General features: G+C 42.2%; 1 protein-coding gene across 2 annotated transcripts in view; it reads left to right on the top strand.

Annotated features, from left to right (window-relative positions):
* The first annotated feature begins 668 nt into the window (after nt 1-668).
* capn3b (calpain 3b) overlaps nt 669-16,354 on the top strand; it is a 24,462-nt gene continuing 8,776 nt past the window's right edge. For both annotated transcript variants that reach the window (XM_033648629.2, XM_033648628.2), the window contains exons 1-13: nt 669-1,226; nt 5,755-5,824; nt 6,417-6,535; nt 7,055-7,188; nt 8,978-9,146; nt 9,494-9,577; nt 9,675-9,766; nt 9,927-10,004; nt 11,155-11,315; nt 11,450-11,619; nt 11,709-11,720; nt 13,244-13,452; nt 13,580-13,616. In XM_033648629.2, the coding sequence (XP_033504520.2) occupies nt 915-1,226; nt 5,755-5,824; nt 6,417-6,535; nt 7,055-7,188; nt 8,978-9,146; nt 9,494-9,577; nt 9,675-9,766; nt 9,927-10,004; nt 11,155-11,315; nt 11,450-11,619; nt 11,709-11,720; nt 13,244-13,452; nt 13,580-13,616 (1,647 nt within the window). In that variant the 5' untranslated portion in view covers nt 669-914. The remainder of the gene's footprint in view (nt 1,227-5,754; nt 5,825-6,416; nt 6,536-7,054; nt 7,189-8,977; nt 9,147-9,493; nt 9,578-9,674; nt 9,767-9,926; nt 10,005-11,154; nt 11,316-11,449; nt 11,620-11,708; nt 11,721-13,243; nt 13,453-13,579; nt 13,617-16,354) is intronic.

Raw genomic sequence — 16,354 nt, 5'->3', positions numbered from 1 at the left:
TTTTGTTTTACTGTGAGAACCATGTTACACAAAAAATGCACAATTTTGTCAAGATATCCTTTCATCCTGGTGTATGCTGTAACAAGACTGCAGGTTTCTGTCAAACCTGGCAACCCCGGGCTCAGCAGCCTCCCATCTCTTATTTGATATGGGCGTGGAGTGGCAGAGAATCAGGCCAACTGAAAACTGAATTATGATGAATGGCTGCTTCAGTCAGTCATAACACACCATTTAAAGGGAAGTAAATGTCAGGGCGTTTGTTTTACCACTAGGTGTCAATATAACTGATATTATAGATGTTGAACAGAGACATTATAACAGTCAATCACATGGTGGTACTTGCCTTGTGCATTTGTTGCTAATTATAAGCACTATATAGGCCTTTTAATCCCTTTTAGTTTAGGGATTTATTTAAAAGGGGGTATCACATACAGTTTGGATGCCACTGGGTACATGACCTGACTCTCATCTACTATTTTCTACAAATACCTTTCCTAAAAACGTCCCTCCCAGTAATAATATCATCAGTTAGATTTACAGATTTTGGATGGTATCTCCTGCTAAGCACACTGGAACCTGAAAATGTTGTGTCAGGGTCTCTCTTTGAGGAGCCCCCTCCCCTCCTTTAAAGAGGCCTATATTTAGGCTCAGCCAGCACTCAGGGGCACAACATAGACTGTGCCAGTGTTGGTATGAGAGGCTGCCGGGTGGTGACTGTCCAGGAGCAGTGACAGCATTTCCAGCAAATAAAGGAACTAAAAGTGATTGTCGGAGTCGGGGAGGACACAGGAAGTTTCTCTGGGTTGTTTTGCAAGTTCACGCTCTATTTCTGCAAATAAGGAGTTTCTTTTTTGGCACTTCATAAAGTGACTTTGAATCAAGAACACCAAAGGCTGAGACGTTCTCTGACAAAGATGGGGGAGAAGAAGTATAAAAAGGCTGTTGTTGAAGAGATGAAGGTGAAGGTGCTCTTTGAAAACGAAGCATCATACGAGCCAGATGACAAAGCTGATTACCCTCCTGCTGGGATGAACTCCATCTACTCTGCTATTCTGAGCAGGAACGAGGCTGTCAAGGATGCCAAGCGCCTTAAGACTTTTCTGGAGCTGCGGGACAAATACGTGAAGAAGGGTGTGGTGTTTGAAGACCCCCTGTTTCCTGCTAATGACTCCTCACTCTTCTACAGCCATAAACCCCCCATTAAGTTTGAGTGGAAACGTCCCTCGGTGAGTGCCAGTCTTTAGTCATCATATCTGTTAGGCCATGTTACTCTAAATGTCAAAAAAACGTCTATAATGTGTTTAGAGGAGCTCCTCTCTAAAATCCCAGTGTATCTCATCACTTCCTTCACAACACATGGATGGGGTGTCAAGTGGCTGCGTGGTTGTGGACGCATAGCTCTGGGTTATCACCTTCTACAATCACAGACAGCTGACTCTCACACAGGCAGACGCCCTCTGCCAGTGCTGGGAAACATAGTGGCAACTCAGTGTTGGCTGCAGTGTTCCATGTTTTTATGATATACACTTTCAGGAGGGTTTGATAGTCTTCCAACACTCTACCTCTGACAATGAATAGCTCTGACAAAGCTTTATGTCTTTAGCCAAAAGTGTTGCTATATCAGAGCCACTTGTACATGTAGATTATTGAAGATCTACTTGAGATCCAAACACAACAAATGACACAAACCTTTACCTAAGACCCAACATTTTCGTGCTGGAGCCTATCCCAGCTGACACTGGGTGAGAGGCAGGGTACACCCTGGACAGGTCACCAGACTATCACAGGGCTGACACATAGAGACAGACAACCATTCACACTCACATTCACACCTACGGACAATTTAGAGTCACCAATTAACCTGCATGTCTTTGGACTGTGGGAGGAAGCTGGAGCACACAGAGAAAACCCACGCTGACACAGGGAGAACATGCAAACTCTGCACAGAAGCGTTTCCCCACCCTGGGGTTCGAACCCCCCACCTGGATTTGAACCAGCAACCCTCTTGCTGTGAGGCGACAATGCTAACCACTGCACCACTGTGCTGCCATTCATCCAAAAATCCAAAATGCATTTTTTCCCCCACCTTGTGTTATTTAACAGTCTAGATTATATTGGTGTGAGTTGTTGAGTGTTGGAGATATGGGTGGTAGAGATGTCTGTCTTCTTTTGAATTCAGTGGAACTAGATGGCACTCAGTTTGTGGTGCTTTGTTGTAGTAGATGTTCCAACTGCGCATGCATGTGTGTACATGAGTCCCTGTGTGTATATGTTCCATTGGCTAGCTACTGCTGATAGTAGGAGAGCATAGTCACAGAGGCGTAATGTTCACACTTCAGTTCACCCCAGATTAACACCCCATAGCTCTGTCAACACTGTTGCTGCTGTTAGCACTGTTTGTGCTGTTAGCTGTGTTTGCTGCTACCATTGGCTCGGCAACCTCCATGTTGGGAGTTTTATGCAGACAATTCCAGCTCAGACTCTAAATTACTATGCTCTGAATCTACTAATCAACCAACACATTGTCACTCCGACCTCATCACATATCGACATTTGGTCATGGACTTTCCACGTCCACATATGACGTCCAAGGTACCCTGGGTGTGTTGGTTGTTGACGTTCTGGGACACTGTGTCAAGTTCTGCCTGTTACATGCATTGTCTTCTTTCAAAATACACTTCTGTTTTCACAGGAAATTTAACGTTTACATACAGTCTCTTTCAAAATAAACGCACTATGTCGGTACAATATTTTTTTCCTTCAACAACAAACACACGTGGTTGGCTATAGGCAACAAAAGCATGTGGTTAAGTTTAGGAAAAAAGAACAGGGGTCGCTCTCTCAAGTGAAAGTCAGTGTTTGTTGGACCCATCCACCACCCCTCCCATCTGGCTCAGTTGGACTTTTGCGCCTTAACTTTCATTTAACGCCATTAAAATATAACAGCCACCAACCGCGTATCATGTCGCGGTTAAAGAATGCTTTTTTTCATTGGTTTCTGACGCCGCAAGTCACTGCCCAAGTGCTGGATTTTGACAACTTCAGATTGAGAGCGGGCTAACTCAACCACTGCCTTTACTTTCATGATAAACATGACACTTCATCCCTCTGAGGTTTATGTAACTGATGTGGAGACAATAACTCTAATCTAAATATTAATGCATATTAAAAGACAAGGCATTCCCACAATATTCATTTAATCTTTTTCTACACTGACATAAACATAAATTAAGTTAATCCTCTTCAGTAAACAGAAATGACAAACTAAAATTTCTGCTTCATAGTTAAAATATAGTGTTACGTGATGGTAGACTGTGGCTTAATGGTCGATGATGAATGCTGCTTTTGCCATTTAGCTGAGATTAGTGATACCTGAATCCCAAACAGGGAGGTCAGCAGTGGACCAGGCTCTAAATCCGGAACATGAGGCAGCATTTTAACAGCCTTAGTTATGGTCAATCGTGTGATGACGGGAACAGAGTGAGTGCTGTGAAACCCCTGAATAAATACTTGGTTTCATATTTCTTTATTCTACCCTCACCCTCTTTTCTAACCCCTGGCTTGTGCCACCTCTTCACATGATGTGTGGATGTGTGTCTTTTTCCCTGCTAGTTGCTTCATTTGAAGGATTTTTAGAGGCCTATATGTCGAAGTAAAAAGGCATTAGGAACAGAAAATAAGCTCAGTTGTGGGACAGAAATTCATGAATTTATTCCTATTCCTTTCATCATCCTGTGACCCCTTCACTTTTATCTTGTGACCCTTTGAGGGGTCCAAATGCAGTCCAAAGTTGGGAACCACACTTTTAGAAGATCATGTAATCCTTCAACATAAAATCTCCACAGTATGAGCATAAACATATACATTAATCCCTTACCAGAGTCAAATATGAAGACGCAGTAATTTCCCAAAGGACCACAGATACAGTCAATCACTCTGCCATAACAGAGGCACGTAGTTATGAGGTGAGGACTTCTCTACATTCTGCACAACGTTATCACTTGTCCTGAGGACTCCAGGGTCATGACCGGCAAACCCCCAACAGCTGCATTCTCATAAATATGCAGTGAATGCAGCTCGGGAAATTTCTCCAACTCGCTTTCAGTTTCAGGGTCAAGTGCTCAAATAGTCAATCATGTCAGGTGTGGATTTGTAAATGTCCATTTATGATGTGTAATTGGGTCTCCTTTACAGCAGTGAACCTCAAAATCTGGCCTGTGATAGGGTGCTAGGTGGCCCAACAACAACTTTCTAATTCACAATGAACATAAAGTGATTCACGCTGGGAATTTTTTGTACTATGAATGTAAAAAAAAAAGGTGCCAAAGTGAAACAAAAAGCATTAAATTAGAGCTAGTTTATCAGAAAGTGCCAGGGAGGATCCCCCGGAAAACCTGGCAGATGTCCTCTAATCCTAGAAACTGTCCCCTGGCCTCCTGACATTGTGTAAAAGTGGTCTCTAGGCAAAACAAGTTGAGTATCCCTGCTTTACAGGGTCGCAGGGTGGGGTGGGGGTCTGGAGCTGATCCCAGCTGACATTGGGCGAGAGGCAGGGTACACCATGAACAGGTTGATAGACTATCACAGGGCTAGATTTGTAATTTGCATTTATAATGACTTTGAGAAATATAGATGTGCTCTTCTAGAACAATATTTCATTTAACAAAAGAAGCCAGTTTCACAATGTCTAAACCCAAACAAAGAACAAGAACCTCCCCTCGATAAAATCTTAACATTATATATATAGGTGGCATGGTGATACAGTGGTTAGCACTGTCGCCTCATAGCAAGAGGGTTCCTGGCTTGAACCCTGGGCCCTCCATGTAGTACTCCGGCTACCTCCCACAGACCAAAGAGGTTAGGTTAATTGGTGATTCTCAATTGGCGGTAGGTGTAAATGGTTGTCTGTCTTTATGTGTCAGTCCTGTGATAATCTGGCAACCTGACCTGACGTGTACCCTATCTCCCGTCCAATGTCAGCTAGGATCAGCTCCAGACCCCTCCACCCCAACCCGCGACCCTGTAAAGCAGGGACACTCAACCTGTTTTGCCTAGGGACCATTTTTACAAAATGTCAGGAGGCCAGGGGCCAGTTGCTAGGATTAGAGGACATACAGGGTTAAGTCCAGACCTCTGTTGGGTATTCGGGGGATCCTCCCTGGCTCTTTTTGATAAACAAGCTCCCTGGGCGACCCGGAGGGATGCAGAGGGACAGACTGTGGTAGTCTGGAGACCTGTCCAGGGTGTACCCTGTCTCTCGCCCAGTGTCAGCTGGGATAGGCTTCAGACAGATGAGCAGTTACGGAAAATGAATGAACCAGTGCATAATCTTATATAATATCTAAAATTGGCAACATTTTGATTTAATTCAGGTCCTTAATCTGTTTTAAAAAAAAGTAATATTATGAATCTGACTCCATATTTAAAGCCTTATTTGACAGACTTTGGACTTTGATGTTTGATACCCAGCTTTAGTAAAGGTATGATTAATTAGTTTGATATTAAAGATTATTTTCTTGTCTTTTGACACATTAAGAGTCACCTGGACACCCTAATGTGGACTTCAGACATAAAATATACTTAAACAAGGGTCCTTTTCCTTAAAAATTGTATCAATGTGCTTAAAATTAAGACTTTTACATTGATTGCATCTGTCATTTCATCTTACATGGTATTTCATAATGAGAAAAAGGTTTGAAATTTCACAACACGCTCAGAAATACCTTTTAATACTGTTTTTTTTTTCTATGACAGGAAATTTCTGAAAACCCCCACTTCATCATAGATGGAGCCAACAGGACCGACATCTGTCAAGGAGAATTGGGTAACATCTTAACCATTTCTGCTTTTAAACAAGTAGTGCTAAAGCACGTGGGAACTGACTGCAAGAGTCTAACTTGGTGTCTTAATACATAAAACAAACTGTAATTCCCTCTCTACTTTCACTGATTCTCCAAACACATCTATCTTTATCATTTATGGAGCATCCACAGACCCTTTTTAACAAGACAATAACATTTTTGCCTTACCAAAGACTGTAAGATCATAATATGACAATAAAAAAGTAGGAAAATGGAAGCAAGAGCGTGGAAAAGTGTTGAAGAAAGTTTCTAACAGCACCAAAAGTCAAATGTGTCTCAGCTGAAGACAGCTTCTAAGTGCAAGCAGAGACAGTCCTATTAGGGGACACACATCTATAAAAACACAGAGTACAGCCAAGACACCCGAGTTGGAAACCAGAGCCGTGAATATGTCTGACAGCTGGAATGACCACGAGAATTAGCCTTAATTTAGTTACCATACTGATGTTGGCGAGTGACACCTGCAGCAATGCGGCTTTAATCTGAGACAACTACTTTATGAAGAGGTATGTTCGGATCAAGTGCTTTCATAGCTCATGAATCTGCCGTTGACAGGTGACTGCTGGCTGCTGGCCGCCATCGCCTGTCTGACGTTGAACGAGAAGCTTCTGTACAGAGTGATTCCTAAGGACCAGAGCTTCACTGAAAACTACGCCGGCATCTTCCACTTCCAGGTTAGTATAGAGAGTGTCAAGTTTACGTCTCAGCATGTTGATATTTTTTGGATGGGTGCGCCATCTTGTAAAGATAGCACTGTGTAATCTGTGCCTGCTACAGTGATCAAGCAACAATCCTTGGACAAACAAATTAAGGTAGGCAACACACATCCACATGACTTGGCAGCCCGAGGCTGGATTACAGACCCTGAACTCACATACCCGGGCATTGGAAACTATCTTGTTTTTGGACTAAGAGCAAACACTTTGGTAACAGAGGTATCAGAGGTAGAGGTATCCTCACAATATGGTGCCACCACCCCACACAGCATGACAAACCTTTATATTCTCTATTGGTCAGGCATTATTAATTTTTCAAAGAGACAACAAACCTATTTGATCAGAACATGTTTAACTGACAGCTTGTTAAACTGATGATATGATAACAACTAATAATCTAAAAGATGCTGGGACCTTTTTTTCTCTGTCTGATGATTGATTTCCTGCTTTAAATCTGTTCTGTCTTCTTAATCCCAGTTCTGGCGTTATGGCGAGTGGATCGATGTGGTCGTGGACGACCGCATCCCCACCTGGAACAACAAGCTGGTTTTCACCAAATCTTTCAGAAAGAACGAGTACTGGAGTGCTCTTTTGGAAAAAGCTTATGCCAAGTAAGTACAGTCTATTAAAGGAACGCTTAACCCCCCAAAATGACGATTTGTATATCAGTTACTCACCTCGTGTTATGTAGAATTTGTGAAGTAAGCTCTGTTTTTCTTGCATGCCTCCATGTTGAACAAAGAATCCAAAAATGGAGAAAATTTGTTATGAATTGTGGTCATGGTCCAAACTTTTACACATCTTGCAGTATGATCTTAGTCTCATTTTCACAGACACTGCTGTGCATGCTTTGATCTCTTCGCGTCTTGATTATTGCAACAGCCTTTATTCCTGAAAAACCTTGCTATGACTTCAGATTGTTCAGAACTCAGCCGCAAGACTTTTAACCAAAATCAAGAAGCAAGACCACATCACACCAGTTTTAGCCTATTCTCTGGCTCCCTGTTTGTTTTAGGATTGATTTTAAAATCATATTGATTACCTTTAAGGCTCTTCATTGCCTAGCTCCAGATTACATTTCAGACCTATATGAACCTTTACGTAGTTTGAGACCCCTGGGCAGAGGTCGTCTACTTGTTCCAGAGTCCAGGCTAAAGACCAGAGGAGACAGAGTGTTTGCAATCAGGGCCCCGAGGCTCTGAACTGACCTGCCCAAGGATATAAGGCTGTCTGAGACATTGCGTTTAAGTCTCTCCTAAAAACGTACTTCAATCGGAAAGCATATCCAGATTTTGTCTGAGCTGTCTGTCTCTTTAATTGTGATCTTATTGATTTTATTTCCCATTTATTATCTTGATTTTAGTTTTGGCCTTCCTTATTTTATCTTTTACTTTGGTGACATTTTACGACACGTTATTGGTTTTATTCTACTTGTCATTTAATTATTATTCATCCAGTCGTATGCTCAGTACTTCCCAAACACATGCATTTTTTTAAAAAATGTTCTCACGTAGGGACGAATAGTATGCCTGAGGTGCTTATGGGAAGGTGTTAGCAAAAATGTATGTGTTTGGGAAGTACTGAGCGTATGACTGGTAAAAATGAGACTTAGATTATACTGCCCGAGTTGCATGAGAGTTTAAAAACAATGTTTTGATATAGTGTTTCTGTTGTTAAACGCGGCTCCCTGTGACTCCAATTCATCAAGAATTTTCTGTGTTTTTGGATTCTACATTCACTGGAGGCATGCTGGAAAAACAAAGATTTATTTGCAAATTCAACAGAACACAGGGTGAGTAATAAACAAATGGTAATTAAAGGGGTGAAGGATTACTTTAATATTCACTGCAAAGTGGAGACGTGCGCCTCTCCACATCATGACCTCCATGATGTAAACTGATTCAGTAGAGTTCAGATTTCCTGTCCACCCACTGGAAAAAAGCTTGTCATTTAGTCTTTAATTCATGTTTCTTGCTGAAAAGGTTAAAGCCTGGAGACATGAAATCATCTCAGGTGTTTTAATTGCAATTTTTATAGTTTTTTCCTTATCATTATCAGTGACAGTTTCGTGAAAATGGGAAAATTACTCCATTGGCACTGAAGTAATGCCTCATGATTTAAGACAATCTGTCAAACAAAATGACTGACACCTGAAACCACTGGCCTCTCACCTCACTGCCATAAAATTTCTCTTTAAAATCTAACTTGAGCTGAATGTCTTATTAAGCTGTATATTTTTTTTTTGCAGTGTATAGCAACACTAACTAGGCACACCACTCCTCTGCACCGTTCTCATCTTTCTTATATTGGCTGCAGATGCTGTGAAAAATCCAAGCCTTGGAGAGAACAGACATGTCAGCGCATTGGCCAGAATAATTGACCTCTCGCTTTCTCTCTCAGGTTGCACGGGTCCTATGAGGCACTCAAAGGAGGTAACACTTTGGATGCCATGGAGGATTTCACAGGGGGAGTTACAGAGTTCTTTGAGTTGTCCGAGGCGCCCAAAGACCTCTACAGCATCATGAGGAAGGCGCTGGAGAGAGGCTCACTGATGGGCTGCTCCATAGATGTGAGTGGGGATGAAAGTACCATCGTAAACAGAGAAGAAAAACACACATGAGATGAGACGTGCAGCAACACAACTGACTGAAACATGAAAATCAAACTGTAAGGAGGAAGAGGAGAGAAATAAACCCTATAAATAAACAAAAAATATGTTTTTTCCCCCCATGCAAATGTTTCAGAAAAGCTAAATTAAGGTCTTTAACTTTCCCCTTTTAACATCTGTTCAACTTGATTTCAGGAAAACTAGATTGTAACCATCAACTCCAGAATAAATCACTGAATTAAAATGACATTTTAGCAGTATGTGTTGCCTCAAGTCTGTGTTTTGCTCTGACATGTTGTATTCATCAGGTTTTTTCATCTGCTGAATTGGAGAGTCGGACTGATCTTGGGCTGGTCAGGGGTCATGCCTACTCCATCATAGGCCTGGCGGAGGTACAGTAAAAAAGTCAACTCACTATAAATACAGGTGACAGTCTTTGTAAGAGAAAGCCTGTTAAAGTGATGCTAACAGGATGGTTGTTGTCTCTAGTGTGACGAGGTCGTAAAAGACGCCAAAGTTCGCCTGATTCGCCTGCGCAATCCCTGGGGTCGTGTACTGTGGAAAGGACCATGGTGTCCAAAGTAAGAACTGATCTAGGACTTTAATTCAGCCCTTTATACTACTATAAAATTCATATTATTTACAAAATATTTATTCTTCTATAACTCAGGAGTTGTACTGACTCTAATCTTTTTTTCTGTTGTTGTGAGTGTGTTCTAATATGATCTGGTCTTTCCATAGTTCAAAGGAATGGTCGACCATTTCCATCGCAGACAGGGAAAACTTAAAGAAACAGACCGTAGAGGAGAGTGAGTTCTGGTGAGTAAAACCACAGAGAAATACTCCTCATCACATCTTTAATTTTGGCTCGCTCATAAAATAAAATATCAGTTTTGTATTGTCATCTATTTCTCCGTTGTTTCCCACAAGATGCAGCATTTTGCTTTAAGGGACAAATGAAAAATACATATTTTCTATTTTACATGTAATATGTTTTGGTGTAAGTTGCAGAGTGTTGGTAAAAGCGGCCGTAACAATGTCTGCTTTCTCTTTAATATAATGGAACTAGATGGCACTCAGCTTCTGGTGCTCAAAGTGCCAAAAAAGAAACTTCAGTCAGGACCACTTTAGTCAAAGAAAACTTTATTTCCATTTGCAGTCTTACACAGAAAGCCTCTTCCATATGCCTGTGTGGACAGCCTAAGGCAGAGAGAGCACATCTCTATGCCCTTCCCAGCGCTTACGTGGAAAGCCTGAGGCAGAGAGAGGACACCTCTACACCCTCCCACGTGCAAATGAAAAACGCCTGAGGCAGACAGGCAAACCTCCCTGCCCTTCCATGTGCCTACATGGAAAACCATAAGGCAGAGAGAGCACTCCTCTCTGCCCTTTCTTGTGCAAACGTGGAAAGTCTGAGGCAGAGAAAGCAAACCTCCCTGCCCTTCCATGTGCCTACATGGAAAACCTAAGGCAGGGAGAGCAGCAGGAAAAAAGGAATCATGTGATCTATCAGCTGACTGTCTCCCATCCCTATCAGCTGTTCCATCAGTTGATTGAGCTGTTTGAGATCAGCTGATGTAACTGGGATGTGAGCTGAGCTCGATATCGTGTCCTGCCTGAACTAATGCTATGCTCAATTTTGACTCAACTGCAATGTCTCTCCAGAACTCGGTTATTCAAGACAATCCACAGACCTTGTTGTGGGCAGTTTCATTAAGGAACTATTTTCTTTTTACTGAACTACACCCACAAACCCTATCACTGCACAGAAGGACGCGTACATCTACTGCCAGCTCACCTAACACCACTGAGCTAGCTAACGTAACAGTTCAGCCAAGGAGGACTCCATTAATATTTACATCGCACAGTGTCAAGAGCACATTGACAGACACTTTTTTGCCCCACTGTAGTGTTTGAAACTGTAAACACTGGAACAGTAAAGAACTTCCTCTTTCACGTTCCTCTCCAGGATGTCTTTTGATGATTTCAAGAGGAACTTCACAAAACTGGAGATGTGTAACTTGACCCCTGACACCCTGCAGGGTGATGAAAGGAACAGCTGGTCAGTGTCGATCAATGAAGGTCGCTGGGTGAGAGGCAGCTCTGCTGGCGGCTGCAGGAACTTCCCTGGTAGATATTGACTTTATTTCATGTCAGATTTTATTCCTCCTCTTGATAATATTCTTTGAGTCCCATGTGGCTCATCTGTCTTCACTGCGATCATGTGACCTCGTGTTGCAGATTTACCTTTTTGTGTTTTACAGAAACATTCTGGACAAACCCTCAGTATCGGATGCAACTGTTCGAGGAGGATGACGACGCAGAGGACGGGGAGGCACTCTGCACTGTAGTTGTGGCTCTGATGCAGAAAGGTCGAAGGATGCAGCGCCATCAAGGGGCCAGATTCCTCACCATTGGATTTTCCATCTACGAGGTACTGATCACATAAACCCTAAATCACTGGATTATCTGATGTGCATTCACTGGACTTGAACTTCTTTAACATCTTCTTTGTCTTTGCAGGTGCCGAAGGAGGTATGCCCATGTTGGAGAGGAACATTAGTTTGACGAAGTCAGCGTTTTCACAGTATTGGCCTGTATCTCCAGAGAGTCATATTTGATATAGAAGTACATGTGGTGGTAATAGCAGAAGCAGGGTTTCCACACCTTCTTAAACAGACAAGTTCAATGTCTTTTCACAGACTTCCTAGACCCATTTCCCCAAATTTAAGGACCCAAAGAGGCAGAGTTTGAGACATGGATCGAGGTTAACTACTGTCTTAACAGTGAGAAGTTTATAATGAGAACTAGCAGGTTTTACAGAAGCTCACAGAAAACCATTAAACAGAGCCTTTTTACTGACATTAAGTCAAAAAAAGAAAAAGAAGGGAGAACCTCAATAACTAATTTCTTGCACTTTCAATGGCCTATGTATCTTTATGTCTGTTTTTTCCTTTCAAATTCTTCAAGGATTTCAAGGATCCATGGGAACCCTGTAGTAGTGGTCGTGATAGTTCAGGACTTTTATGAAACCTCTATGCACACCTTACAGGACAAGCCAAAATCCTAGCTACATTGTTGAATAATTTTTCAGTGTTTTTTTTGGGGGGGATTTTTCTACTAATAGTTTAGTCAACATATTGTCAGAAAATAGTGAAATATGCCCTTGAAAAATCCCCAGAACCCAATCAAATTGAAGTGATGTTTGCATTGGTGATGTTGCAGGGTTTTCCGAATGGAAGAATTTTGACCAGGGAAGTTCCCTTAACCTGACATTTTCTGAACAGGGAGCTGGAAGTAGGAGTACTTTTTATGTAGGTTACACTGGAAGGAAACACAGGTGCTTTTGGAACTCTGGGTGTTGGAGTGCACAGAAATTGGACCGTTCATATATTCGGAGCCCTGTTGGATTGTACTGTTTGGTCATTCAGAACACCACATGCTCAGAGCAGCAGAGCCTTCTGCAGGCTCTGTCTGAGGAGATGGAGCAGCTGAGCACTAAACAGAGTTAATGTGAGATGAACCTAACCATTCATTAATTCATGAAATAAAATGCTCCATTTCTTCGAAAAACAGGGCTCGGATTGGATTTATGAATGTCATTCTTGGCTGGGCGCAGTCACATCTTGGAGTACCCACTAGTATTCACTCACATTCATGACAAGACTCGGCCAAGAAATAGTGCAGCACATAACTCCGAGTACAAGCACAACTTGTCATTTTTACACTCTGGTATTTGTACAGATTAAACAAACAACATAAGGTGTTGATAAATTATCTTCAGAGGTGCTGGTTGTGAGACTTCTTTTCATTTGAGCAAGGCTAGCTGTTTCCCTCTGTTTCCAGTCTTTATGCTAAGCTAAGCTAAGCTAAGCTAACTGACTGTAGTTTCATATTTACCATACAGGTACCAGAGTGGTATCAATCATCTTGCCAAAGTTTCAACAAAAGAGTCCCAATTTTGAACTTCTTTCCTTTAATACCTTTTCTGTTTTGACTACTTTCCTTATTTAAGGAGCTCTTTTCCAACCTACCAACTGATTTCTTTCCATTCATAGATGTGTGGAAAAGATCAACACCTGCAGAAGGACTTCTTCCTGTACACAGCCTCCAAAGTGAAATGCAAGACCTACTTTAATCTGCGGGAGGTGACGGAGCGCTTCCATCTGCCCCCAGGAGAGTATGTCATCATTCCCACGACCTTTGAGCCCCATCAAGAGGGAGAGTTCATTCTCAGGGTCTTCTCTGAGAAGCGGAGCACGTCTGAGTAAGGATCACTGAGGGTGGGGCACCAGCCGTGTTTGGTGATGCAGCTGATGTTATTTTGGGGATTGTTGACAGTAAAATTGCGTAATATAGCAGAGGTCAATTCTAAAATGTTTTTGTCTTTGCAGGGAGACGGAGAACTCAATCGGGTCTAACCAAATACAGGTTTGCAACAGGATTAAAGAAGTAGTGGGATCTAGGGATATTTTCATAATCTTGACTGATATTGCAGAGGTGAAATGACTCAAAACAGAGGAGTAGTTTCACTTTATATGTCTACAAATTAGTTTTAACATGGTTTAAATTATGTATTTTATGGTCTTTTGTTGTATATTGACATGTATTTTATTTATCTCTGTTGTTTTTTCTTGCTCGTCGACACTGTAAATGAGGCTTGCCTCAGTGTACTCACGAGTTTAAATAAAGGTTACATACATACAGTACAGGCCAAAAGTTTGGACACACCTTCTCATTCAATGCGTTTTCTTTATTTTCATGACTATTTACATTGTAGATTCTCACTGAAGGCATCAAAACTATGAATGAACACGTGGAGTTATGTACTTAATAAAAAAAGGTGAAATAACTGAGAACATGTTTTATATTCTAGTTTCTTCAAAATAGCCACCCTTTGCTCTGATTACTGCTTTGCACACTCTTGGCATTCTCTCAATGAGCTTCAAGAGGTAGTCACCTGAAATGGTTTTCCAACAGTCTTGAAGGAGTTCCCAGAGGTGTTTAGCACTTGTTGGCCCCTTTGCCTTCACTCTGCGGTCCAGCTCACCCCAAACCATCTCGATTGGGTTCAGGTCCGGTGACTGTGGAGGCCAGGTCATCTGCCGCAGCACTCCATCACTCTCCTTCTTGGTCAAATAGCCCTTACACAGCCTGGAGGTGTGTTTGGGGTCATTGTCCTGTTGAAAAATAAATGATCGTCCAACTAAACGCAAACCGGATGGGATGGCATGTCGCTGCAGGATGCTGTGGTAGCCATGCTGGTTCAGTGTGCCTTCAATTTTGAATAAATCCCCAACAGTGTCACCAGCAAAACACCCCCACACCATCACACCTCCTCCTCCATGCTTCACAGTGGGAACCAGGCATGTGGAATCCATCCGTTCACCTTTTCTGCGTCTTACAAAGACACGGCGGTTGGAACCAAAGATCTCAAATTTGGACTCGTCAGACCAAAGCACAGATTTCCACTGGTCTAATGTCCATTCCTTGTGTTTCTTGGCCCAAACAAATCTCTTCTGCTTGTTGCCTCTCCTTAGCAGTGGTTTCCTAGCAGCTATTTGACCATGAAGGCCTGATTGGCGCAGTCTCCTCTTAACAGTTGTTCTAGAGATGGGTCTGCTGCTAGAACTCTGTGTGGCATTCATCTGGTCTCTGATCTGAGCTGCTGTTAACTTGGGATTTCTGAGGCTGGTGACTCGGATGAACTTATCCTCAGAAGCAGAGGTGACTCTTGGTCTTCCTTTCCTGGGTCGGTCCTCATGTGTGCCAGTTTCATTGTAGCACTTGATGGTTTTTGCGACTCCACTTGGGGACACATTTAAAGTTTTTGCAATTTTCCGGACTGACTGACCTTCATTTCTTAAAGTAATGATGGCCACTCGTTTTTCTTTAGTTAGCTGATTGGTTCTTGCCATAATATGAATTTTAACAGTTGTCTAATAGGGCTGTCGGCTGTGTATTAACCTGACTTCTGCACAACACAACTGATGGTCCCAACCCCATTGATAAAGCAAGAAATTCCACTAATTAACCCTGATAAGGCACACCTGTGAAGTGGAAACCATTTCAGGTGACTACCTCTTGAAGCTCATGGAGAGAATGCCAAGAGTGTGCAAAGCAGTAATCAGAGCAAAGGGTGGCTATTTTGAAGAAACTAGAATATAAAACATGTTTTCAGTTATTTCACCTTTTTTTGTTAAGTACATAACTCCACATGTGTTCATTCATAGTCTTGATGCCTTCAGTGAGAATCTACAATGTAAATAGTCATGAAAATAAAGAAAACGCATTGAATGGGAAGGTGTGTCCAAACTTTTGGCCTGTACTGTACATACAAATCATTTTCATATGTGTAGTGGAAGTAACAAAAAGAAATTCATAAAAATTAGGGTGATGAAAATTTGATACACTTAATTCACATTTTATTTGAAACAGCATTGCTCTTATAATCCACTGTTATTGTCTACTGTCTAACATCCATCCCTCACTACACCCACCTGACATTTATCATTTGCACAGCTTTTGGTTTTTTTTGTTACCTCTGCCAAAAATGTCAATCACAAACCATGTCCACTGACTAATTGATCAGTTTTTGGCTTTTTCAACCAGCTCTGTATCACTGCAATGTGGGCAGTTGGGCCTACATGCTAATAAACAACGCTTAACCTTCCTCCTTGCTGCCAATGCCCAGAGCTCAAGGAGTTGGCATGTTTGCATGGACCCATCACGGACAGAAACCAAACATCATTCACCTGTACACACTGCCCACAAGGCAGTGACACAGAGCCATGGATGGATTACTAAACAAGCCTACCAGGCACAGGCACAGGGGCCCAAAGTGTCAGCCCCCCCCCCCCCCCCCCCCCCCCCACCCCCGGCCTTCACCTCCAATATGTCACTCGAATTGACAAGTACCAATCTCAAAACTAAAAATGACCACAAAGAGACATGAAACAGCTGCAAAGAGGAACAAAGAAACTCACAAAGGCAGCGAAAAGGGGCAAAACAACTACAGAGAGACTCTGGAGAGATGCAGAATGACTACAGAGAAATGCAAAAAACAAACAAACAAAAAAACAAACAAAAACGCAAAGAACTAGAAAATCAGTGTGTCTTGTTGCTATGGAGGAGAGGTGGTGGGGCCTTCTGCATGTTTGTGCTCAGTG

Source organism: Epinephelus lanceolatus, chromosome 13 (genome assembly GCF_041903045.1).
Source record: "Epinephelus lanceolatus isolate andai-2023 chromosome 13, ASM4190304v1, whole genome shotgun sequence".
In the NCBI taxonomy this organism is placed as follows: domain Eukaryota; kingdom Metazoa; phylum Chordata; class Actinopteri; order Perciformes; family Serranidae; genus Epinephelus; species Epinephelus lanceolatus.
This window is presented reverse-complemented; position numbering and strand designations above follow the sequence as displayed.